The sequence below is a fragment of the Elgaria multicarinata genome, chromosome 22, assembly GCF_023053635.1.
Source record: "Elgaria multicarinata webbii isolate HBS135686 ecotype San Diego chromosome 22, rElgMul1.1.pri, whole genome shotgun sequence".
Classification (NCBI taxonomy): Eukaryota; Metazoa; Chordata; class Lepidosauria; order Squamata; family Anguidae; genus Elgaria; species Elgaria multicarinata.
The window spans coordinates 3,460,295-3,485,086 of record NC_086192.1 but is presented as its reverse complement, the minus strand read 5'-3'; the positions used below and the strand labels follow the sequence as shown (position 1 = coordinate 3,485,086).

At 42.7% G+C, this 24,792-nt stretch overlaps 1 protein-coding gene across 1 annotated transcript in view; it reads left to right on the top strand.

Annotated features, from left to right (window-relative positions):
* CALN1 (calneuron 1) overlaps window positions 1-24,792 on the top strand; it is a 154,938-nt gene that overhangs the window by 107,307 nt on the left and 22,839 nt on the right. Inside the window, exons 2-4 of the mRNA XM_063146601.1 lie at window positions 5,087-5,211; window positions 16,583-16,726; window positions 19,958-20,070. Coding sequence (XP_063002671.1) covers window positions 5,094-5,211; window positions 16,583-16,726; window positions 19,958-20,070 — 375 coding nt within the window. The 5' untranslated portion in view covers window positions 5,087-5,093. The remainder of the gene's footprint in view (window positions 1-5,086; window positions 5,212-16,582; window positions 16,727-19,957; window positions 20,071-24,792) is intronic.

Below are 24,792 nucleotides of genomic sequence, written 5' to 3'. Positions count from 1 at the left end.
TGATTTCATGTCTGATTCTTGTGTTTGGTTGTTTGTTGTTTGTTGCTTCTCTTTTTATGGATCTATAGATCGCAATAAAGAAAGTTAAAGTTAAAGTTAAATAATTTATTTCTTACCCACCTCTCCGCTTGGATTGAGGCAGGGAACAACAGCGAATATAAAACACATAAAAGCTGATTAAAAACATAGTAAAGATTTTTTTGAATGCATCTTTCTTACACCTTTCAGGATTAAACCATACAATACCTTACAATTTTTACTGTGACACTGTCTGAATATCCTTCACAACCACCACGGTCTGTTATGGTATGAATGTTTTTGTTCACATTTTAAAATAGAAAAATAGTATGATCCGAATGGTGCGGAGAGGCCTTTTCCTGGCTCAGCTGCTGCTTACAGGCGTGTCCTTGGCCAACGGGGACAGTTGAAACATGTGTGACACAAGGGGGCACGGATGCTAAGAAAACAGGAAGATGGAAATGAATTATTTACATATATCTGAACGGTTGTTTTGAGTCAGACGTGCAATGTAATATATGCAGCCATTTTGATTTTAAGTGTTCATTTTCAAGACATCTCTAACAATTTAAGAGAGGAAAACACCTCACAGTTACATCTCTTGCAGCAAGTTAAGGGGGAAAATATATTGATGTATTTTATGTCTACATACTTTATTTGGAACGATGGCTGATAAAGACGAACAGCTCTCTGCAATACACAGTCCTGCAGAAAACAAGCCAAAAACTACCCAGCATTTTATACTTGGCAAAAGGGCATCTTTTCCATAACGCTTTTGATGTGTATGTTGGCTCTTTGGAAGTGTCGTTTTGATGGATTGAGATGCAAAGTAATTTAACTAGCAGGGTAGCTGGAGAAAGGCCTGATAGTAGTCAAACTGCTGCAGTTTTGTAATGCACAAATCAAATATTTCTCTTTTATCAAACATTAAAGCTTGAGATTTATTTACATAACTGGAAGTAAAATACTCACAGGTTATTCATACACAGTGATGCAGTTGGAGAATGTTAAATTCTGAACTTAATGGTCTTATGCCCCCTCCCCCCCCCCAACACACTTTAAATGGTAATGTGTATTGCTTCAAAATTTGGTAAGCAGCCCTCCTGCACTGGTGTCCTTGCTGCTCATTCTGCTGAGTGGGACCCTGGACTTCTATCCCAAAGACCTGTCCTAACAGCACCATTGTTCATTTGCTCTTCTGTCTGTCTGTCTGTCTGTCTTCTTCCTTTTTGCATTTACTGATATTTAGGTATTGCTTATATTAAAGACATTTCTAATATACAAAGGACTTCCTGACTGTTAGAGCAGTATGACAATGGAACCAGTGACCTAGGGAGGTGGTGGGCTCTCTCACACTAGAGGCCTTCAAGAGGCAGCTGGGCAACCATCTGTCAGGGATGCTTTAAGGTGATTCCTGCATTGAGCAGGGGGTTGGACTCGATGGCTTTATAGGTCCCTTCTAACCCCTTCTAACTCTCCCACAGTAGAAACCTTCATTATGCAGCTGGTCAACCATCTGTCAGGGATGCTTTAGGGTGGATTCCTGCACTGAGCAGGGGGTTGGACGATGGCCTTATAGGCCCCTTCCAACTCTACTATTCTAGGATTCTATGAGGACAAGATTACTTTCCTGGGAATGCCTGGGAAAGGGATGACAATCCAGAAGGGTTGGAACTCCCTACTTGTAGAGGTAGGGAGTTCCAGGCAGGGGTGCTATGTCACTGAAGGCCCTATTCTAAATTTTGATGGACTGAACTCTTTAATCCTGGGTACCAGTATGTATTGTTGTGGGCATTTACCGTTTCTGTTCCTTTATTGTTCCATAGCCTCATCATGACCTGAGTTTGTTTGTTTGTTTATTTATTTATTTATTACATTTTTATACCGCCCAATAGCCGAAGCTCTCTGAGCGGTTCACAAAAATTAAAACCATAATAAAACAACCAACAGGTTAAAAACACAAATACAAAATACATTATAAAAAGCACCACCAGGATAAAACCACACAGCAAAAATTGATATAAGATTAAAATACAGAGTTAGAACAGTTTAAGTTAAAATTAAGTGTTAAAATACTGAGAGAATAAAAAGGTCTTCAGCTGGCAACGAAAGGAGTACAGTGTAGGCACCAGGCGGACCTCTCTGGGGAGCTCATTCCACAGCCAAGGTGCCACAGCGGAGAAAGCCCTCCTCCAAGTAGCCACCTGCCTCACTTCCTTTCCTTCTGAATTTGTTTTAACACAGGAAATTAAAAAAAAATAAAAGTTCTGGAATTTGATTATGCCTAGTTTTCCATAACTTTTAAAAAATTTGCATGAAAGTTCACATGCATTTTCATGTACATTTCTCCTAATATGCATTTTTGTACACAATATTGCCTATATACACATTTTTGCAAGCAATTTCCCCTAATATAGTACACTTCTGTACTTTATTTTCACAGGCAGGGCATAATCCTACAGTTGAGTCAAAATACATCAAGGTCGGGGGCTACTCTGTTCTTACATAAACTAGTCTAGCAGAGGAAACAACAGTACCTTTCACAGATGGCCATATTGTATGAACATGGCCATCTGTGAGAGGTAATAGTGGTTCTACACCTGGATTAACATATATACCTCATTTCCACAGGAAGAGTAATCCTATAATTCATTGTCATCAACTAGCAATTTTATTTATTTATTCAAGTATTTATACCCCACCTTTCCGGGGGGGGGGGTGTTTAAAAGCACTCAGGGCAGGTTATAAAAATTATTAAAACAATTAACATTTTAATTTTTATAATAATTATATTTGCATCCAACTATACCTCCAAGGTAGACAAGGCAGCGCACATGTGCCCTCTTCCTTTCCATCCCCACAACAACTATCCTAAAGAAGCACCCCGGCCCAACACACACACACACACACACACACACACACACACAGAGGTTCAGTATCACCCAGCAAGCTTCATTGGTGATCTTCATGGTCTCCTGGAGTTTAATATGCTAGTAATTGCAGTACACTAGCTCTCACACTACAAACCTGCAGCACTGAACCTATGTTTACTGGGGTCATAGCTAGACAGGGCTTTATCCCGGAGCGATTCCCCAGGATCATCCCTGTGTGTTCACATGATGCACAGGGGATCTCGGGATCAGGGATTGCCCTGGGATATGGCCCTACACTTTTTGCCCATTTTTTCCACGGTCTCCCAAGACCGCGGAACATGTCAGCGGGCGTCACATTTCGTCCTGGCTCATTGCGTTTACTCGCAAGGAGCTGGGACCCATGCACGGGGTGCAGTGGGGGGAGCAGGAAAAATTTTAAAAAATTAAAAACACTTACCTTTTGCGCACGAGCAGTCATGCGCTTCTTCCTCTTTAAAAAAACAAAATGGCACTCACACCATCTTCTCCCTCTGAGGTCATTGCACGCTAGCTGAGCCCTAAGTGTTGTGTCTCCCAGTCCTTCATACAAGCTCACGTTCTGGCAAACTGACACGGGACACCCCAAACAGTGAGACTTCTTTATTGCAGGAAATCCCATGGTAAAAGCTTAATGGTTGCACACTTTAGAAATTCATATAGCACAGTGGTTCTTAACCTTTTTTGAGTCACGGACCCCTTTGAAAATCTGGTGAAAGCTATGGACCCCCTCCCTAGAAAAATGCACATAAGCACATAAGCACAACTTTGCTTGCAACGAATATATTTTATTTTATTGAAAATTGATTGCCTCATGCAGTGTATGACATACACAAAGTATGAATACATTTATTTGACTTTCATGGACCCCCTGAAGCCCATCCATGGATCCCTTGGGGGTCCATGGACAGGTTAAGAACCCCTGATATAGCAGATGGTCAGAGCCATAGGCTCCAAAATATTCCAGAACAATCAAATCCTAATCACATCAAAAGCAATATGGTTTCTATTTTCTTCTCTTTTGTAAATTCTTTTGAAAACAATTTCCTTAGTATAAAATGGAATGAGAATAGTCAAAAAATGAAAACGAAATCTTCAGCACAGCATTACTTTTCAGTTATGCTATCACAATGATGGAATTCCCTCCCAAGGAAGACCAGCTTGGTCCTTCTTCTCACATCAGTCTGTTGGTTTCTGTTCACCACTCTGCCGCAAAGATCATCTTCTTGGCTCGCCGCTCTGACCATGTTACTCCTCTTCTGAAATCTCTTCATTGGCTTCCAATTCACTTCAGAATCCAATATAAACTTCTCCTGTTAACCTTCAAAGCTTTTCACGGTCTAGCTCCTTCCTATCTCTCCTCTCTCATCTCACACTATTGCCCCGCTCGTGCTCTTCGCTCCTCTGATGCCATGTTTCTCGCCTGCCCAAGGGCCTCTACTTCCCTTGCTCGGCTCCGTCCATTTTCTTCTGCTGCCCCTTACACCTGGAACGCTCTTCCAGAACATTTGAGAACTACAACTTCAATCGCAGCTTTTAAAGCTCAACTAAAACTTTTCTTTTTCCTAAAGCTTTTAAAACTTGATGTTGTGCAGACTTTATACTGTTAGTTTTACCCTACCCTGTGCCTGTTTGCATTCTCTTCCCCTCCTTATTGTTTTACTATGATTTTATTAGATTGTAAGCCTATGCGGCAGAGTCTTGCTATTTACTGTTTTACTCTGTACAGCACCATGTACATTGATGGTGCTATATAAATAAATAATAATAATAATAATAAATAATAATCACTGCTCACCATTTGACAAGTTTTGGGAGTGAGTTAAGTTGGGATGCTGTTGGATATGGCTTGAAATTTTACTTCTAATGCAATAATGCAATGTTTTTGTTGATGCTTCTGTACGATATATTTTTGTAAGCTACCTTGGAGCTTACTTCCTTTTGGAAAGAAAGTGCAGGATATGAAATAGCATAAATAAATAATAGAGCAGTGTTCAATCACTTTAAGAGGTACAATTGGATTATGCACCCTAAACTCTTTTCTTCACTCACCTTCTTTTTCATTATTCCAGAATGAGCCATACCTTTGTTTCCAAAAAAAAAAAGTCTGGACAAGGACTAGAATGACATTTCACATTGCTTTCTCTTTGCTCCATTAGGGAAAAGATGCCATTCCATCATGTCACGGCTGGGCTGTTATACAAAGGAAACTATCTGAATCGGTCACTCTCAGCTGGCAGCGACAGTGAGCAGTTGGCGAACATCTCAGTGGAAGAGTTGGATGGTAAGGATGAATCATCAGCCAGAAGGAACACCAAAGCACTCCATTAAAAAAAAACACAAATTGAATACTTATAATCTTGCTAGTTGTGGTGAGTGGGTGACATTGGGTGAAGAGACAAAAGTTGTCCTTGAAAAGTCTAGTAATTTTTATTTTATTATTTTAAAAATGGCTTCATTAATCCGGTCCATGGGGCACCCCAATCCACCCCAATCAGACTCTTTGGGTTCCTCCAGGGGGCTGAGTTTAGGCTCCAGATCCCACCCCCCTAAGGAATCCCCTTGGAACGGAGCTGAACTGCTATCTCTGACTAGCGATAGCCGCGAGGATGCCAGGCCTGACTTGCGTGTGTCGGGGAGAGCAGGTGCTTAGGGTGACCCTATGAAAAGGAGGACAGGGCTCCTGTAGCTTTAACAGTTGCATAGAAAAGGGAATTTCAGCAGGTGTCATTTGTACATATGGAGAACCTGGTGAAATTCCCTTCATCACTACAGTTAAAGCTGCAGGAGCTATACTAGCGTGACCAGATATAAAAGAGGGCAGGGCACCTGCAGCTTTAACTGGTGTGATGAAGAGGGAATTTCACCAGGTTCTCCATATATACAAATGACACCTGCTGAAAATTCCTTTTCAATACAACTGTTTCAATACAGGAGCCCTGTCCTCCTTTTCATAGGGTCACCCTACAGCTGCTACCTCCATTCTGAGACTGAGGAAGTGGTCTGGGTGTTGGAATTGCCTGTGCCAGTGAGAGCGAGATTCTTCCAAAGTGCACTGCAGCCCCATCCCAGCTGCAATCTTGGACTTGGAGGGACTGAAACTTGATAAAACATGATTTGCTTTGTTCTAGCTCTTAGGCCACTTGCTTTAATTGCTGATAAGCATTGTTCAGGAATGTAAAAGAAAGCAAAATTGACAGCGATAAAGAGAGATAAATCAACAGTATCATTTATATCTGAATGGAAACCTCCGATAGAATTTTTGCAAGGAAACAGAGAAAAATGATGCATTTGTCTGTGGATTCCATGTATGAAAAATAGTTAACTTGGCAGAAAGAAATGAATTTGACTATTGTGTTAAATGTATTTACAAGGAGAGAATATAATTTACATCTCTGAAGTGTAGAGCGCTGAAAACATACCTTAACCTTGGTTTATGTATTTCCCTTTTTCTTTGATTTTCTTTCTTCTTATTATTTTTTATTGTCTTCTTTTTTTTCTTTTTCTTTCCTTGTGTCTTCATTTCCCTTAGATGTATTATTTATTTATATTTTGTTTATTTATTACATTTATATACCACCCCATAGCTGAAGCTCTCTGGGCGGTTTATAAAATGTAATGTCTTTATGCAATGCTTTTATATCATATGTGGTTATGAAACAATTAAAAATTGTTTTGTTTTTTTTAAAAAAAGGAATGTAAAATAAAGCATATACTCCAGTTGTACATATTTACCAGGAATGAATCCGGTTTTCTAGTACTTGTCCCCAGATCTCTCCGCCCCCCCGCCCCCCATCCTGCCTTATCATGGGATGTCCAGAGATCCATCTGTGCCCCTAACCCTAATTCTCACCCTGCCCTGGCAGCTCAGGCTTCAGCCCCATTACCATGAGGAATAATAAATAAGTAAGATTGTAGATTATGCTTGGGAATATATATGGAAACATATTTCCCTTTATCTGTATACCTATTGTCCAGGTCTTGTGAGATTTCCTGGAGCCAAATCAGAAGCAGTGTGTTAGAGCAGAACAAGCAACATTCTAAATAGCGAGTTGCTGGCTGAGTTCGTTGCTAGAACAAAGGGACTGTGCTTCATAGAATCATAGAATAGCAGAGTTGGAAGGGGCCTACAAGGCCATCAAGGCCAACCTCCTGCTCAATGCAGGAATCCACCCTAAAGCATCCCTGACAGATGGTTGTCCAGCTGCCTCTTGAAGGCTCTCTAGTGTGGGAGAGCCCACAACTTCCCTAGGTAACTGATTCCATTGTCATACTGCTCTAACAGTCAGGAAGTTTTTCCTGATGTCCAGCTGGAATCTGGCTTCCTTTAACTTGAGCCCGTTATTCCGTGTCCTGCACTCTGGGAGGATCGAGAAGAGATCCTGGCCCTCCTCTGTGTGACAACCTTTCAAGTATTTGAAGAGTGCTCTCATGTCTCCCCTCAATCTTCTCTTCTCCAGGCTAAACATGCCCAGTTCTTTCAGTCTCTCTTCATAGGGCTTTTTTTCCAGACCCCTGATCATCCTGGCTGCCCTCCTCTGAACACGCTCCAGCTTGTCTGCGTCCTTCTTGAATTGTGCAGTTAAACATTAATGTGTAGTTGACAAACAGAAAGGTTTGTGCTTCTTCATGTGACATGCTCTCTCAAGAAGAACTGTTTGCACAGGAAAGAGGGAAGGACAGCTGTGAGGGACAAAACACCAAAATAATCCGGAACACTGGTCCCAGGGACAGTGGGAGCCGGTGCTGCTGGTAGGAAATAATGAACTGCCATTTTGCCTCATTCTTCTCTCAGAAAGGGGAGTTGTGCTTAACTTGGGACAGGTAAAATAAATTATATAAGGAAGGACTTTCAGCCTGTTAGGTATGGATATACTTAGAGAACAACCAACTACTTTAAATGAATTCATGTCTCTAGTGCTAAATGAATTACATCTCTGGGTGCGGAAGGAGCTTGCAGACATTATTCCAGAGTCTCTGTAATCTTTAAGAGCTATGTTGCCATGGGTGCTAGTAGTCCGTCTCCTTTCCCGCTTTTTTGCCCCCTCACCACAGAGGGGCTCATGAATAATGAAAATGTGGCACATGCATAATGAATCCCATCTCAAAGATTTACATGCAGCACCGCCCCAGCCCCTCTCTCAGTGCCCCAATTGCTGCCTCTGTCCTGTCCCTGCTGGTGGTGACAGCCTAACTGTGAGGCTGCGCCAGTACTGATTGGCTGAGCAGGGTTATCCGTCATCCCACTGGCCAAGGGGCTGCACTGCCTGTTTGGCGCAGAGGAAATGAATTGCCATTATGGCTTGAGTTTTGAACTCTTTTGCCGTGTCAACATTTTCTTCATATCTTCAGTGGTCAAACTTCATTTTAAAATAAAAATTAGGAAAATTGGTCCGCTAGATCTCCAGTAATAAGCCTTACGCTACCATATTCTTATATAAGATTCCTGGAGAACACGTGAGGTTCAAGAAGACTGGAGGCTAATAAATATTGTTCCCATCTTTAAAAAAAATGGTGTGAGAGTTTGATCCAGGAAACCACAGATCAGTCAGCTTGAGGTCAATACCAAACATTTTAGAAGAGCCATCATAGGTTTGTTCATGAATAACTTATGCCAGATCAATGACATCACCTTCGTTGATAGAAGTTTCGTGGTTTGTGGGACTGCTGTGGACATATCTTGATTTCAGCAAAGAATTTGACAGTTTTATCTTGGTATCCTACTATTCTATGATTCTAGGCCAGTGTATTCATCTGTGGAAATGCTGTGGAGTGAAACATCTAAAACAACTACATAACCACCCAACAACTAATGGCTTGAATGAACGTTTTAATGGGGTGCTGAAGGTCATGATCAAGGCTTATGCCCAGGAATACCCAAACAACTGGGATGAATATCTGGGGTGTTTCCTATTGTCATATAGAGAGGTTCCCCAAGAGTCCACTGGGTTCTCTCCCTTTGAACTGATGTTTGGGAGAAAAATAAGGGGGGCTTTGGAGTTGTTGAGCTCATGGGAAGGGGAGCTGGTGGAGAAAAAGACCTCTGTAGTGGACTATGTGCTAGGCGTCCAGGAGAAACGAGTCTATGATAGAACTGGTCCAAGCCAATCTCAGCATGGCTCAGAAGCAACAGAGTCGCTGGTATGATCAAAATGCCAGAGAGAAATCGTACGAGATTGCAGACCTTGGCCATGGCTTGTATTCCCCGACTGAAAAATAAATTGCAGGCCAGTTGGGAGGCACCTAACTTCGTCAGAGAGAAATTTATTTATTTATTTATTTATTACATTTCTATACCGCCCAATAGCCGAAGCTCTTAGACACATTCAACTGCATAATTTCCTCTGAGCACCAAAAGAAAAACAAAATAGTACACATAAACATGCTAAAGCCATATAGAACCAGGGAAGAGAAAGTCCTGCATGTCTTGCTACTCCCTGAGGGGAAACACAGACAACACTCTGTTGTCACACGGAGGAGGGCCAGGATCTCTTCTCGATCCTCCCAGAGTGCAGGACACGGAATAACGGGCTCAAGTGACAGGAAGCCAGATTCCAGCTGGACATCAGGAAAAACTTCCTGGGCTATTAGAGCAGTACGACAATGGAACCAGTTACCTAGGGAGGTTGTGGGCTCTCCCACACTAGAGGCCTTCAAGAGGCAGCTGGGCAACCATCTGTCAGGGATGCTTTAGGGTGGATTCCTGCATTGAGCAGGGGGTTGGACTCGATGGCCTTGTAGGCCCCTTCCAACTCTGCTATTCTATGATTCTATGATCTATATGTGCCAGACTTAATAGGGAATAGCAAACCAGAAGGGAACGTTTGCACAGATTGTTTGGAGTGGAAATGCAGAGGGGCCAGTGAAAACGGCTATACTGGAAATTTTGCACCAGCATGAAAAAGTTTAGAGTCACAAGCCTGGAAGAATTAGCTTATTCAGGCATACCATTGACACTGGGAGTCATTCCCCTGTCCAATGCACTCTATACAGAGTGGATGGCAAAGTACTGGAGACCAAGAGGAAGGAGGTGCAGGAGATGTTGGAGCAGAAAGTGATTCAAGAATCAGTCAGCCCGTGGGCAACCAGAGTGGTGCTTGTCCCCCAAAAGAATGGGCCTATACATGTTTGTGTGGATTACAGGCCCATAAACAGAATCACTGTGCCAGATGCCTTCCCAATGCCAAGTGGATGATATGTTGGAGTTGCTGGGATCAGCTACCATCATCTCTACCATAGACCTATGCACAGGGTTTTGGCAGATGGAGCTAGAGGAGTCATCATGCTGCAAGACTGCTTTTATCATTCCAGATCAGCTGTATGAATTTACAATGTTGCCTTTCGGATTGAGGAACTCTATCCTTCTAGAGCAGCGGTCCCCAACCTTTTTGGCATCAGGGATTCGTGGAATTCTTCCACAGACCTGGGGAGGGGGCGGTTGAGGGGATGGTTTTGGGATGATTCAGGCACATTACATTTATTGTGCACTTTATTTCTATTATTATTACATTGTAATATATAATGAAATAATTATACAACTCACCATAATGCAGAATCAGTGGGAGCCCTGAGCTTGTTTTCCTGCAACTTCATGGTCCCATCTGGGGGTGATGGGAGACAGTGACACCCGAAGTGTGTTGCTTATGTCCAGTCTACTCCGTAATCTCGTTTTGGTTGTTGTCAATGCAGAAATTGCATTGTTGTCAATGAGGACGCGGCCTGGTTCCTAACAGGCCATGGACCGGTACCGGTCTGTGGCCCAGGGTTTGGGGACCCCTGTTCTAGAGGATACATTCAGTGCTTGCAGGGATGTCCACTTTTGCCATTGCTAACATTGACGGTGTGGCCATTTTTAGTAAGACTGTGCCAGAACATCTAGAGCCTCTTGCTAAAGTACTGGACGCCATTGAAAAGGCAGGCTTAACCATCAACGCAAACAAATGCCAATTTGGATTACTTGAAGTGGCATACTTAGGAAACAGAGTGGACAGTGGAAAGACAGTGCCTTTATGGGACAAAGTGGAGGCTATACAGAACTGGCCGGTTCCAAAAACGAAGAGACGTTAGAGCCTTCCTAGGAATCATCGGAGGTTCCTAGAGAAGTGTGGGGACTTGGCAACCCCACTGCGTGAACTGACCCAAAAAAGGGAGCCCCGATGCCATCAAGTGGAGCAACCGGTGTCAGAGAGCGTTTGAACAGTTGAAGGAGGCTTTATGCAGAAACCCAATTTTAATTGCTCCTGAATTCGCTCAATCCTTCTTTGTAGCCACTGACGCATCAGAGATAGGGCCTGGAGTGGTGATGTTGCAGGGAAAAGAGGGAACTAGACACCCTATTGCCTTTCTGAGCAGAAAGCTGACCAGCCGAGAGAAGAACTCATCTGTTCAGAAAGAGTGTTCAGCAATCATGTGGGCGCTGAACAAGCTGAGACCATACGTTTGAGGAAGAAGATTCACCATAATGACAGATCATCGTGCTCAGATTTGGCTAGAGACTATGAAGAAACACGGACACCATGTTGCAGAGATGGTTGTGGATCTTGCAAGAGTTCCACATCGACTACCAGTTTATTAAAGGCAAGGACAATATGATGGTTGATGGACTGTCCGGGAGAGGAGGAGGAGGAGAGACCAGCGTTCCAGAATGTCCAGGATGAGCAATAAAGAGAAAATCTCCCTGATGTGTTTCTGGACTGTTGAGGACTTTCTAACATGCACCAAGAACACTTCTGCAAGTATGGACTTCTTGGGAACAAGAAACATTCTTCGTTTGGGTTTAAAGGGGGGAGATGTGATGTTTTACTGTTCATTGCCAGTTATTTATTTATATGTGATGTAGGTATTTGTGCTGTTTTAATGATGTTTGCCTTTAAAATGTATGTGCGGTGTAGATTTTAAATACAGTGTTAGTAAGTATTTAAATCTAATGGGAGGCGGAGAGAGGGGGGAGAACATGAAGTGAATGCTGATTGGCTGGTGGTTCAGAGGTCTGGATTGGTTGTTAGTAGTGCGGGAGAGGAGTTAAGGGAATCAGTAGAGACTGTGTGTGTGTGGAGAAAGTCAGAATTGGGTTCTCATAGAATCATAGAATAGCAGAGTTAGAAGGGGCCTACAAGGCCATCGAGTCCAACCCCCTGCTCAATGCAGGAATCCACCCTAAAGCATCCCTGACAGATGGTTGTCCAGCTGCCTCTTGAATGACTCTAGTGTGGGAGAGCCCACAACCTCCCTAGGTAACTGATTCCATTGTCGTACTGCTCTAACAATCAGGAAATTTATCCTGATGTCCAGTTGGAATCCGGCTTCCTTTAACTTGAGCCTGTTATTCCGTGTCCTGCACTCTGGGAGGATCGAGAAGAGATCCTGGCCCTCCTCTGTGTGACAACCTTTTAAGTATTTGAAGAGTGCTATCATGTCTCCCCTCAGTCTTCTCTTCTCCAGGCTAAACATGCCCAGTTCTTTCAGTCTCTCTTCATAGGGCTTTGTTTCCAGACCCCTGATCATCCTGGTTGCCCTCCTCTGAACACGCTCCAGCTTGTCTGTGTCCTTCTTGAATTGTGGAGCCCAGAACTGGACGCAATACTCTAGATGAGACCTATCCAGGGCTGAATAGAGAGGAACCAGTACCTCACGTGATTTGGGAGCTATACTTCTGTTCATGCAGCCCAAAATAGCATTTGCCTTTCTTGCAGCCATATTGCACTGTTGGCTCATATTCAGCTTGTGATCTACAACAATTCCAAGATCCTTCTTATTTGTAGTATTGCTGAGCCAAGTATCCCCCATCTTGTAACTGTGCATTTGGTTTCTATTTCCTAAATTAGAGTGTTAGAGTCTGGAGTTAAGTTCTGTTGGAGTCAGGGTTAGGGTCTGTTGAAGAGAGTTTATTTATTTATTTATTTATTTATTTATTTATTACACTTATATACCGCTCCCATAGCCAGGGCTCTCTGGGCGGTTTACAGAAATTCTAAAATTGGGATAAAAACAAGTATACAAAATTTAAAATTCTAAAACACAGAACATACACACATAAAGCATTAAAAACCGTTAAAAAACTAAACATGTGGGTGATTAAGATGTGCCGCCATATGCCTGGGCAAAGAGGAAAGTCTTAACCTGGCGCCGGAAAGGTAGCAGCGTTGGCGCCAGGCGAGCCTCGTCAGGGAGATCATTCCATAGTCTGGGGCCACCACCGAAAAGGCCTTATCCCTCGTTGCCACACTCCGAGCCTCTCTTGGAGTAGGCACCCGGAGGAGGACCTTAGATGTTGAACGTAGTGTCCGGGTATATTCACGTCGGGAGAGGCGTTCTGTCAGGTATTGTGGTCCCAAGCTGTGTAAGGCTTTGTAGGTCAGAACCAGCACCTTGAATTGGGCTCGGAAACATACAGGCAGCCAGTGCAAGCGGACCAGAGCAGGTGTTATATGGTCAAACCTTCTGGTTCCTGAAATCAATCTGGCCGCTGCATTTTGCATGAGCTGCAGCTTCCACGAGTTGAGAGAGTATAGGAACAATGTCTTTTATTGTTTTGGTAACATAATGACTGGGAGGAGAGACTGTTGTTTAGAGGGATGGTGTAGGCAGGATTCCAATTGAAACTGAATGGAACAAACAAGCATTTAAACCTGATGAAACCATAAGTTTTGTAAAGTTCTTTCTATTTATTTATGTATTTATTTATTACATTTCTATATACCGCCCAATAGCCGGAGCTCTCTGGGCGGTTCACAAAAATTAAAACCATTCAAAGTATAAAACAACAGTATAAAACCATACTATAAAATACAATATAAAAGCTCAACCAGATAAAAACAGCAGCAATGCAAAATTACAAATTTAAAACACCAAGTTAAAATTTATTGATAGACTGTTAAAATGCTGGGAGAATAAAAAGGTCTTCACCTGGTGTCTTAAAGCATATAATGTCGGTGCCAAGCGAACCTCCTTAGGGAGCTCATTCCAAAGTCGGGGTGCCACAGCAGAGAAGGCCGTCCTCCTGGTAGCCACCTGCCTCACTTCCTTTGGCAGGGGCTCGCAGAGAATGACCCCTGAGGATGACCTTAGGGTCCGGGCAGGTACATATGGGAGGAGGCGTCCCTTCAGAAAACCTGTTTCATAAACTGGAGTGGATTTTTGGAGTACCTGAGGGAAGGTACAGCGGTTAATGGTGGCAGTGGTGAAAGAGTAGGGAAAATATAATGTGCTGGGCTGCAGTTTTTTTTTTAGGAGGCAGGGGGAGCGTGGAACTCTTGTCTTTTTTAAAAAAAACTTACCTTATCGTTGGTGCGCTCCTGCGCACATGGCCCCTTTAAGTGGTAAAAAAAATGGCTGACGCGATGGGGCTTTTCCTTACCCCGTCGCATATCACGTGTAGACTGGGGTAACGGCCCGTGCTAGCTGCAGCGCGGCCCCGCCCCTACTCCCCACCGGATTAACAGGTAGGTCTAGCAAGGCCCATAGTTTCCCATGATATTCTTGTTGACAACATGGTGAAGTCTGGGTTGGATGCCATTGTTGTTAGGTGGATCAACAGCTGGCTGAGAAATCATACTCTGGAGGGAGGTCTCAACTGGAGTGCCACAGGGCTTTGTGCTGTCCAATATTTTTATAAATAACCTGGTTGCAGGTATATAGGGGTTGCTTATTAAATTAGCAGATGTTGGCAGGGGTAGCAAACACAATAGAAGACTCAAAAGGATCTTGACAGGCTGGTGCACTGAGATCATAGAATCATAGAATAGCAGAGTTGGAAGGGGCCTACAAGGCCATCGAGTCCAACCCCTGATAATGCAGGAATCCACCCTAAAACCAGCAAACTGAAATTCAAGAGAGAGAAATGTAAAATGTTGCACTTAGCTACAAACAGCCGTTGGTGCTGTTCCAAAGACACTTTAAACCACAGCTTTAAGCACAGTAAACTGTAAGAGGGGGATTGCTTATTCTGATATAATGAGAGCCGAGTGGTCTTCATTTGAAAAGAGGTTTTAACCATAAGGCTTCCATAACTGACCATGGTGGCAGTTCTGAAGGAATAGGAGAAGACCAAAACTTAGTTCAAGCCAATAGGTAGGCCCAATGGTTCAGAGCAAGGTCTGGAAAACCAAACAGGGTTCTAAATTATATTAGATCCTCCAAGAGTACAGGTTTTGCAGAACACTTCAGAAATTATGTGCAACCCATCAACCATCGTGGTGGGGGTGAAGAGAGCAGCATGACTTCGGGGCTGGAACTAAACATGTGGTTCCATTATCCCTTTCACCACAGTTTACCAATTCCACTTTTTCCCAGTTTAGAAAATCTTCTTTGCTTTGATACTGCTGCATTCACTATAGTCAACCAGGCTATATTATTATTATTATTATTTTATTATCTCTAGGAAGTTTACAAAAATTAAAAAAGATTACATTAAAAAGACTAAACATTAAAAATCAATAAACAAAATTTAAAAACATAAAAACAGCTAACATTTTTTTTAAAAAATTAAACACTCAGCCAGGCCAGAGCTAGTTTTGGAGTTAGTTAAAACTCAGCATATGCTGTTGAATACCTGGGAGAAAAGGAAAGTCTTAACCTGGTGCTGAAAAGATAACAATGTTGGCACCAGGTGGGCCTCATCAGGGAGATCGTTCCATAATTGGGGGGCCGCCACAAAAAAGGCCCTCTCCCTTGTTGCCATCCTCCGAGCTTACCTTGGAGTAGGCACCCAGAGGAAGACCTTAGATGTTGAACATAGTGTACAGGTAGGTTCATGTTGGGAGAGGTGTTCCATCAAGTATTGTCCCAAACCGTGTAAAGCTATATTGGTTAAAACCAGCACCTTGAATCGGGCTCGGAAACATGCAGGCAGCCAATGCAAGCAGGCCAGAGTTGGTCTTATATGTTCAAACCTTCTGGTTCCTGTTACCAATCTAGCTGCTGCATTTTGCATAAGTTCCAGCTTCTGAGAATCGTCTTCAAAGGCAGCCCCACATAGAGCGCATTGCAGTAATCTAATTTGGAGGTTACCAGAGCATAGACAACTGATGCCAGGTTATCCCTGTCCATATAGGGGCGTAACTGGGCCACTAACCGAAGTTGGTAGAAGGCACTCCGTGCCACCGAGGCCACCTGGGCCTCAAGGGACAGAGATGGTTCTAGGAGAACCCGCAAGCTACGAACCTGCTCCTTCAGGGGGAGTGCAACCCCATCCAGAACAGGTTTAGCACCCACCATCTGACCAGAAGAACCACCCACTAACAGCATCTCAGTCTTATCTGGATTGAGCTTCAGTTTATTAGCCCTCATCCAGTCCGTTCTCGCAGCCAAGCCGTAGTTCAGCACATCCTCAGCCTCACCTGATGAAGATGAGAAGGAGAAGGAGAGCTGTATGTCATCAGCGTACTGATGACAACGCACTCCAAAACTCCAGATGACGGCACCCAACGGTTTCATGTAAATGTTAAACAGCATGGGGGATAAGATTGACCCCTGCGGAACCCCATACTGGAGAATCCACAGGGCCGAGCAATGTTCCCCAAGCACCACCTTCTGGAACAGACCCGCCAAATAAACATCAGTCTGTATGGCAACCAGATTACTTTGTTCTGGGTTCAGGAAATAATTTGAAAGACAACCAAATGCGCCAGTGAACCATTTCTCCCCTTTCTTTGCAGAAATCCGGGAAGCATTCAGAGTACTGGACCGTGATGGCAACGGCTTCATTTCCAAGCAGGAGCTGGGGATGGCGATGCGCTCGTTGGGCTACATGCCTAGCGAGGTGGAGTTGGCAATTATCATGCAACGCCTTGACATGGATGGTGAGTCCTGTTGGTTGTTTTCGCAGTCCACACCATGGGGGAGAGCTGTAGCTCACTGCTTCTGCTTTACATGCGTGGATGGTGCCCGCGTGTTCTGATCTGGTATACGGCTGCTTCCGATGTTTCACCGTATCTGTGGCCCCTTGGACAGGAGAGGTTCCCATTAAGTGGGGGGGGGGGGCTACTGAAGGAGGCAATCATTTTTCATTTTTTTGTTTTACCCAAAATGCCTACACCTCCCATCACGCCTTGGCCAGAGCAGCTGTCTAAACTTCAAAAACAATCAAGACACACAACCCCCTTTCTACCAGCTAAAAAAGATGCAAACCTAAGAATATGTTTTCAAAATATACCCAGTATTGCCGAGATATCTGAATAAGCGGATCTGAGTGGACGCAGGGTACTGTTGGATGCGTGTGCCCTGAAGTTATTATTTATTTATTTATTTCATTTCTATACCGCCCAATAGCCGGAGCTCTCTGGGCGGTTCACAAAAATTAAAATCATTCAAAGTATAAAACAACAGTATAAAACCATAATATAAAATACAGTATAAAAGCTCAACCAGATCAAAACAGCAGCAATGCAAAAATACAAATTTAAAACAGCAAGATTAAAATTAATTCATAAACTGTTAAAATACTGGGAGAATAAAAAGGTCTTCACCTGGCGTCTAAAAGCATATAATGTAGTTGCCAAGCGAACCTCCTTAGGGAGCTCATTCCACAGCTGGGGTGCCACAGCAGAGAAGGCCCTCCTCCTGGTAGCCACCTGCCTCGCTTCCTTTGGCAGGGGCTCACGGAGAAGGACCCCTGAGGATGACCTTAGGGTCCAGGCAGGTACATACATTATTATGAAAAAAGGAAAGCAGTGAGAACACAGAATACTTTATTGCCATATTTTACTATATACAATAATATCTACATTTTGCAGGTTTTGGCAGAGAGCCAGGATGGTCAAAACCACTGGGGATTTAGGCCTTTTATCTGACATACCTCCGCTCTGAAGACACACCATGGCACTTTCTTATTTTAAAAGACCTGGGCCCAGTGCTCTTCAACATTTTTATTAATGACTTGGATGTGGAGGTGGAGGGAACGCTGATCAGATCTGCAGATGACACCAAATTGGGTGGGATAGCTAATATCCTGGAAGACAGAAACTTTTAAAAAGATCTTGATAGGCTGGAGCGCTGGGCTGAAAACAACAGAATGAAATTTAATAGGGATAAATGCTTATCACGAAGCTGTAATTTAAGATACAGTTCTTATTAACACAATTTTCCATTGATTCTAACAATTTACTATGTATTTATTTATTTATTTTATTACACTTATATACTGCCCCCATAGCCAGAGCTCTCTGGGCGGGTTTCCCCCCCCCCCCCCCATTCCTCTGCCTATCTGCAACTTTCTCTTTCTCTTTCCTTGGACTATTCCACTTAACGGCATCTAAAAACCAAACATTCTTTCTCCTCAGACGAAAGGGTTACTCCCTTATCTCTAGCCGCAGCGTGCAGCAAGCAACAGGAAGGAAGAGGTGAAGGGGGATGTAACATCATCTAAGTGCCACACAGGGCATCCAGCGTTCAGGCAGGGATGAACCTGGGATGATCCTGGGATAAACCTTAGGTCTAGTTATGGTCCTAGTCTCTTGGATTGCTCTTCCTGACTGTTAGAGCAGTACGACAATGGAACCAGTGACCTAGGGAGGTTGTGGGCTCTCCCACACTAGAGGCCTTCAAGAGGCAGCTGGACAACCGTCTGTCAGGGATGCTTTAGGGTGGATTCCTGCATTGAGCAGGGGGTTGGACTTGATGGCCTTGTAGGCCCCTTCCAACTCTACTATTCTATGATTCTATGAAGGAAGTGTTTTCTTTTAAATATCTTGGTGGTTATTTTTTCAGTGGACAGGTGCATGGCCCTCGCAGGTTCAGTCAAGCACTTTGTTAGCTGGTAGAACATTAAATAGATTATTACAGTTCTGACATACCAAAGGAGTCAACCTGGTCCATCCTATTTGTCAGAAAGAGTTAAAATGAACTTTTGCATAGACTCCTGGCAGTTTCCATTTCTACAAAATTAGAATTGGTTTGGCTATAAGAGCCGAAGGTCTTATATTAGCCCTGCTTTTGGGGTTAAAAATAATATTTAAGCAGGTATCAGAATTTCTTGTGATGGCATTGAGGAAGCAAAAAAAAGGCAGCTGGTTGCCATGAATTTGGGATTTTCCACCTCTTTACTTTTAACTCAAGGACGTGATAGAACTAAAGTAATATTGCTCCAAAGGTTTAATGATACCGACAGCTGTGAGCAAGGCTTGCCAATCTAATCACTTCTGTGATTTTTAATTTTAAAAGGCCTGGGCCCAGTGGTCTTCAACATTTTTATTAATGTTGCTTTAATAAAGGTTTATTAATAAAGTCCAAGTGAACAACTTCCATTGTTAAGATCATTAAAGGGGACACCATCTCTTTTAAAGGTTTGTTTTCTATTGTCTAATGCTGACAAGGACATATCTTTCAGAACATCTAAATTTCCAGTTAATGTTCTGCAGACGCGTGTTATAAAGTTTAAAGGCTATAAAAGTAGAAAATATTCAACTTTTGATGGCCCATTACTAGAGTTTTAAATTTTATAATAGTTTTTCACTGCAATTGGTTATAATGGCAATTTGCAATACATTTTGCTTTGCTTTGCATTACTCTTTGAATTATACTAATGATGTCTAAATTTGCATATGCAAGTATATATTCTCTTTTGTCATCTTTTTTCATTGACGCATTTCTTGTTTTCTGGCCAACGTGAAGTGGCCACCATTTCTAGAATTCCCTTGCTGGGTGGCCTGTACAAGTTTCACTTCCACCAAAAAGGAAACAGTTTTTTATTCAGAAAGGTCTTTTGCCTCTCTGCTTGGTTGGTTTCCACTAGGTTTTTATATTCTCTCTTTACTTAATTACATTTAACACAATAATCAAATTCTTTTCTTACAAGGATTTTTCTGATTGATTTTTCCCGCTCTCTTTTTAATATGTGTATGGTATTTTGTTTTTATACAAGGGTTTTAATATACATTTTCTCCTAACTGCCTTGATATAACTTTGATCAAATGTAGAATAAAAATGCGTTTCTCCCTTTCCTCCACAATTTGCTTTCTGCAAATAATGCATCCATCTCTGGCTAGCTATCCTGAGACTTGTGGGTATTGATATTCATTTGTCTTCCTTTCCAGGGGATGGCCAAGTCGATTTTGATGAATTCATGACGATACTTGGACCAAAACTGGTGTCATCAGAAGGGCGGGATGGCTTTTTGGGGAACACGATTGACAGCATATTCTGGCAGGTTGGTTGCAAGGTGTTTTTTGCCTGCTTGTTTGTTGGTGTTTTCAAACAGTGCTCAGTGAGTGGATGTTCAGATGCTCTGGTTCAGAGATTCTCTCAAACTATATTGTCAGTATGTTGACAACCACTGATTACCTGTCTACTGTATATACAGTGAGATTTCAGGACAGGGCTCCTGTATCTTTAACAGTTGCATAGAAAAGGGAGTTTCAGCAGGTGCCATTTGTATACCATATTTCTTCGATTGTAAGACGCCATCGATTGTAAGACGCACACTAATTTCAGTACCACCAACAGAAAAAAAAACCTAAGACACACCTGCGATTCTAAGACGCACCCTATTTTTAGAGATGTTTATATGGGGAAAAAAGTGTGTCTTAGAATTGAAGAAATAGGGTATATGGAGAACCTGGTGAAATTCCCTCTTCATCACAGCACTTAAAGCTGCAGGAGCTATACTAGTGACCAGATTTAAAAGAGCAGGGCACTTGCAGCTTTAACTGCTGCGATGAAAAGGAAATTTCCCCAGGTTCCCCATATATACAAATGGCACCTGCTGAAATTTCCTTTTCAATACAAGATACAAGAGCCCTGTCTTCCTTTTCATAGGGTCACCCTATTAGCCTAAACCAGATACCATCAAAGAATAAGCTCAGTACTTCACTCTTGATATGAGTGATACAGAATTCTATTTCTTGAGAAACAATCTCTCAGACAATATTTGTTCATATTTTTAACTACAAAGTTAAAATAACAGTACTAAATACAAGAGCTTATCCATGCATCAATTCAAACAAATTGAACATCTCACATCATCCTTCTTCAAAAGGCTTCCAAGTAGAATCAAGTACAATTGCTAGTTCTCAGTGATAATCAATTTCAAGTGTAACAGGCTGATTCTAAAGGCAACAAATTGTGGGTAGCTGATTTTTTGTGAGCCGCCCAGAGAGCTTCGGTTGGGTGGTATAAAAATGTAATTTTTTACATTGGGTGGTATAAAAATGTAATAAATAAATAAAAGGATAGCAACCAAGGTTGCGTGTTCTGAGTCTCTTCTATATATTTTTTGAATCCTATAAAATATATTCCAACTCAATTTAAATTTCTCATCTAAGAATTCCAAAGATAACATTTCAACTTTAAATGTTCATTTGTCTAAATAAGGGTGGGTTTTTTTTTGCATTTTGAAACTTCTTATCGAGATTAATGCTCATTACAACATATTTATCCAAACATTTGAAATTTCTTTGAAATGTTACAGCTATGTTTTTGACACAAACATTTATCGTCCCGTCTTATGAGCTTGTTTTTATTACATATTTACGGTCTGGGAGGAGTCTTCTAGTAATTTATCTAACGACCTATCTGGGCTCATGATGTAACCACTTGCTCTATGGCAACTTGCTAAATAAATGTCGTAACCTTAAATTTAACATTGGCACCTCCTTATCTGCATTCCTTTCTAATCAGTAAAGGGTGCTAATGATACTACTGGTACCTACTGTCTCTCATCTAGCAAACCTCAGAGAGGCAAGATTTTAACTACTCCAGACGGCCATACTGGGTTGTATTTGGCACTGGGATCTCATTTTTAATATCAGAATTCTTTTGGAGGTATTTTATTACAGAATTTCCTAATTGAGCAGCTGGCGTAAGACAATGTAAATACGTAAGATTTGCTTGATCTGCCGAACATGTGAACATCTTGAAGAATTCTACTCTTTCTTTTTTTAATCCTTCCCCAAATCTGCTCTATCAGAAGCTGTACTTTTTAACTTGTGGAAGCATACGCCTGCTCCTTTGTTATGTTTGCAGGAGTGAAGGGGAGGGCTGCAGGCTGTTGCTGGGGACAGTGGGGAGCATTGCAGGGGGACAAAAAAAAAGGCAATGACCAAGTGCAAATAATTGCGTGGGTGAAAGAACCCATCATTGGTTCTTTCCCTGCCATTGTACATTCTGGTCATGAAGCCATGATTTAGGTAATCACCTTTGATGTAGGGCTCAATCTCAGTGTGTAACTTCGTACCCACCCTACAACCCACAACGTGCAGTAGGGGTTGTGGGGTGGATGTGACACAGAAACCCATGCTGCATTCTGGGTAATTGTGTAAATTGCGGTTACACAACTGCCGCACACGAAAGTGGGGAAAGACCCAACTATGGGTTATTTCCCCCCTGCAATCATCTATTTCCAAGGTGGGAAAATTCAACACCGAAGACTTGTCTATCCTTACGTAATACTTTCTGTGTTCACAGAAGACTGGGTAAAGCCTTGTGGTGAAGTCAGGTGATATAAATGGGATTTCCTTAGGAAGCCTCAGTTTGATTCATGATGTACAGAAATAGAGAGGGAGAGTGGCCGTGGGTGACACCTCTGGTAGCTACCGTGATAAAAGAAACGGCTGTGGTCTATGTGTGGTGCTAGAGGAGGGGGGCGTATGTGGTTAAATGTGTGACCTGGCCAAGAGTAACTGTCTAACAAAATACTATAAATGGTAGCAGCAACAGAGTGCCATGCCATTGGAGACCATCCCCTGCAAGCCCACTACTCATTGCCACTCACTTTTTGCAGTAACTCTGGGACAGTTTACGTCGGTGGCTGGTATGCATTGTATACAGTTTGGGGATCCAGGTTCTCTTAGTTATGGAAATCTGATAAGGTCATGGAGATTACCTACAAATATTTGCTACGAGTTCACTTTTCAGAAGTATGCCTGTTCTCTACTGGGATGGTGTGGTCCAGAGTGCATAGGTAGATGAGGACTGGAGGAGAGGGATTTTGTATTTATTTATTTATTTATTTATTACATTTTTATACCGCCCAATAGCCGAAGCTCTCTGGGCGGTTCACAAAAATTCTTTATTGCAGCTGAGTGTTTCGCCCACTCACATTGGATCTGACTTCCAAAGCAGTTAAACTAAAAACCCAAAGATTCTACAGCCATAAAAGATTAGATCCAGACTTAGTTACACTTAGAGTAGACCCATTGAAATCAGTGTGACTTCAGTTAGCCATGATTATTTTTTTTCAGTGGGTTTCCTCGTATGTATGACTAAGTACAGGGTTGCCAGGTCTGGAACATCCCAGGCCCTGAGATTTCAGGGCCCAAACCTGAGATCTAGGGGCTGCCTGGTGATTTTACAGGAGCCAGGGCCGCGGTGAAGTCGCAGGGGGCACCTGCGCCCCCCAAGATGCTATCAAGCATGATACTTTAAGCATCAACTACAGTCGCACAGAGCATGTAATTCAAATAAAAAACATGAAATCTCTCTGGTTGGAAATTGAGCTAAAATTTAGCTGAACGGCGGTGTTCTCAGGACCTGCTGAAGAGAGGGGATCATTGCTTCTCACTTGTTTACAAAGCCTTGGTAGGGAAAGTTTAATCTAGCCTATTCTCTTCTGGCAAGAAGGGTTTAAATGCAACAAACGTGATCATGGGAGCACAGGCGGGCGCACTGATCCAGATTGGGGTTGCAGATCTGGTGGTTAAATCCTTCCCCCACCACACCGCACTGTTTTCCAGATCTGAATCACACACAACTCAGATGCTTTTTGCCCCACATAGCAAGAACATACAGATAACCTATGTAACACAAACCAAAATGTGTTTTCTAAATTGAAGGAAAATATATTTGCACATTGGTATTTCGTAACATGTCTTTGGAGGGACATTTGACTGTGCTCATTGAGAATCAAACACATCCGTATTCTTCTCTCAATCACTGGAAGACAGAAACAAACTTCAAAGTGATCTTGATAGGCTGGAGTGCTGGGCTGAAAACAACAGAATGAAATTTAATAGGGATAAATGCCAAGTTCTACATCTAGGAAATAGAAACCAAATGCACAGTTACAAGATGGGGGATACTTGGCTCAGCAATACTACAAACGAGAAGGATCTTGGAATTGTTGTAAATCGCAAGCTGAATAGGAGCCAACAGTGTGATATGGCTGCAAAGAAGGAAAATGCTATTTTGGGCTGCATTAATAGCTTCCAAATCACGTGAGGTACTGGTTCCTCTCTATTCAGCTCTGGTTAGGCCTCATCTAGAGTATTGTGTCCAGTTCTGGGCTCCACCATTCAAGAAGGACGCAGACAAGCTGGAGCGTGTTCAGAGTAGGGCAACCATGATGATCAGGAGTCTGGAAACAAAGCCCTATGAAGAGAGACTGAAAGAACTGGGGATGTTTAGCCTGGAGAAGAGAAGATTGAGGGGAGACATGATAGCACTCTTCAAATACTTAAAAGGTTGTCCCACAGAGGAGAGCCAGGATCTCTTCTCGGTCCTCCCAGAGTGCAGGACACGGAATAACGGGCTCAAGTTAAAGGAAGCCAGATTCCAGCTGGACATCAGGAAAAACTTCCTGACTGTTAGAGCAGTACAGCAGTGGAATCAGTTACCTAGGGAGGTTGTGGGCTCTCCCACATTAGAGGCCTTCAAGAGGCAGCTGGACAACCATCTGTCAGGGATGCTGTAGGGTGGATTCCTGCATTGAGCAGGGGGTTGGACTCCATGGCCTTATAGACCCCTTCCACCTCTACTGTTCTATGATTCTATGTGCATAGAGGTTGGCAGGGTTGGACACTGAAGCTATGAAATAGGGGGCAGTGATAACACTTCCTGACTGTTAGAGGAGAACGGCAATGGGACCAATGACCTAGGGAGTTCGTGGGCTCTACCACCCTAGAGCCCTCAGAGATGCTTTGTGGTGGATTCCTGC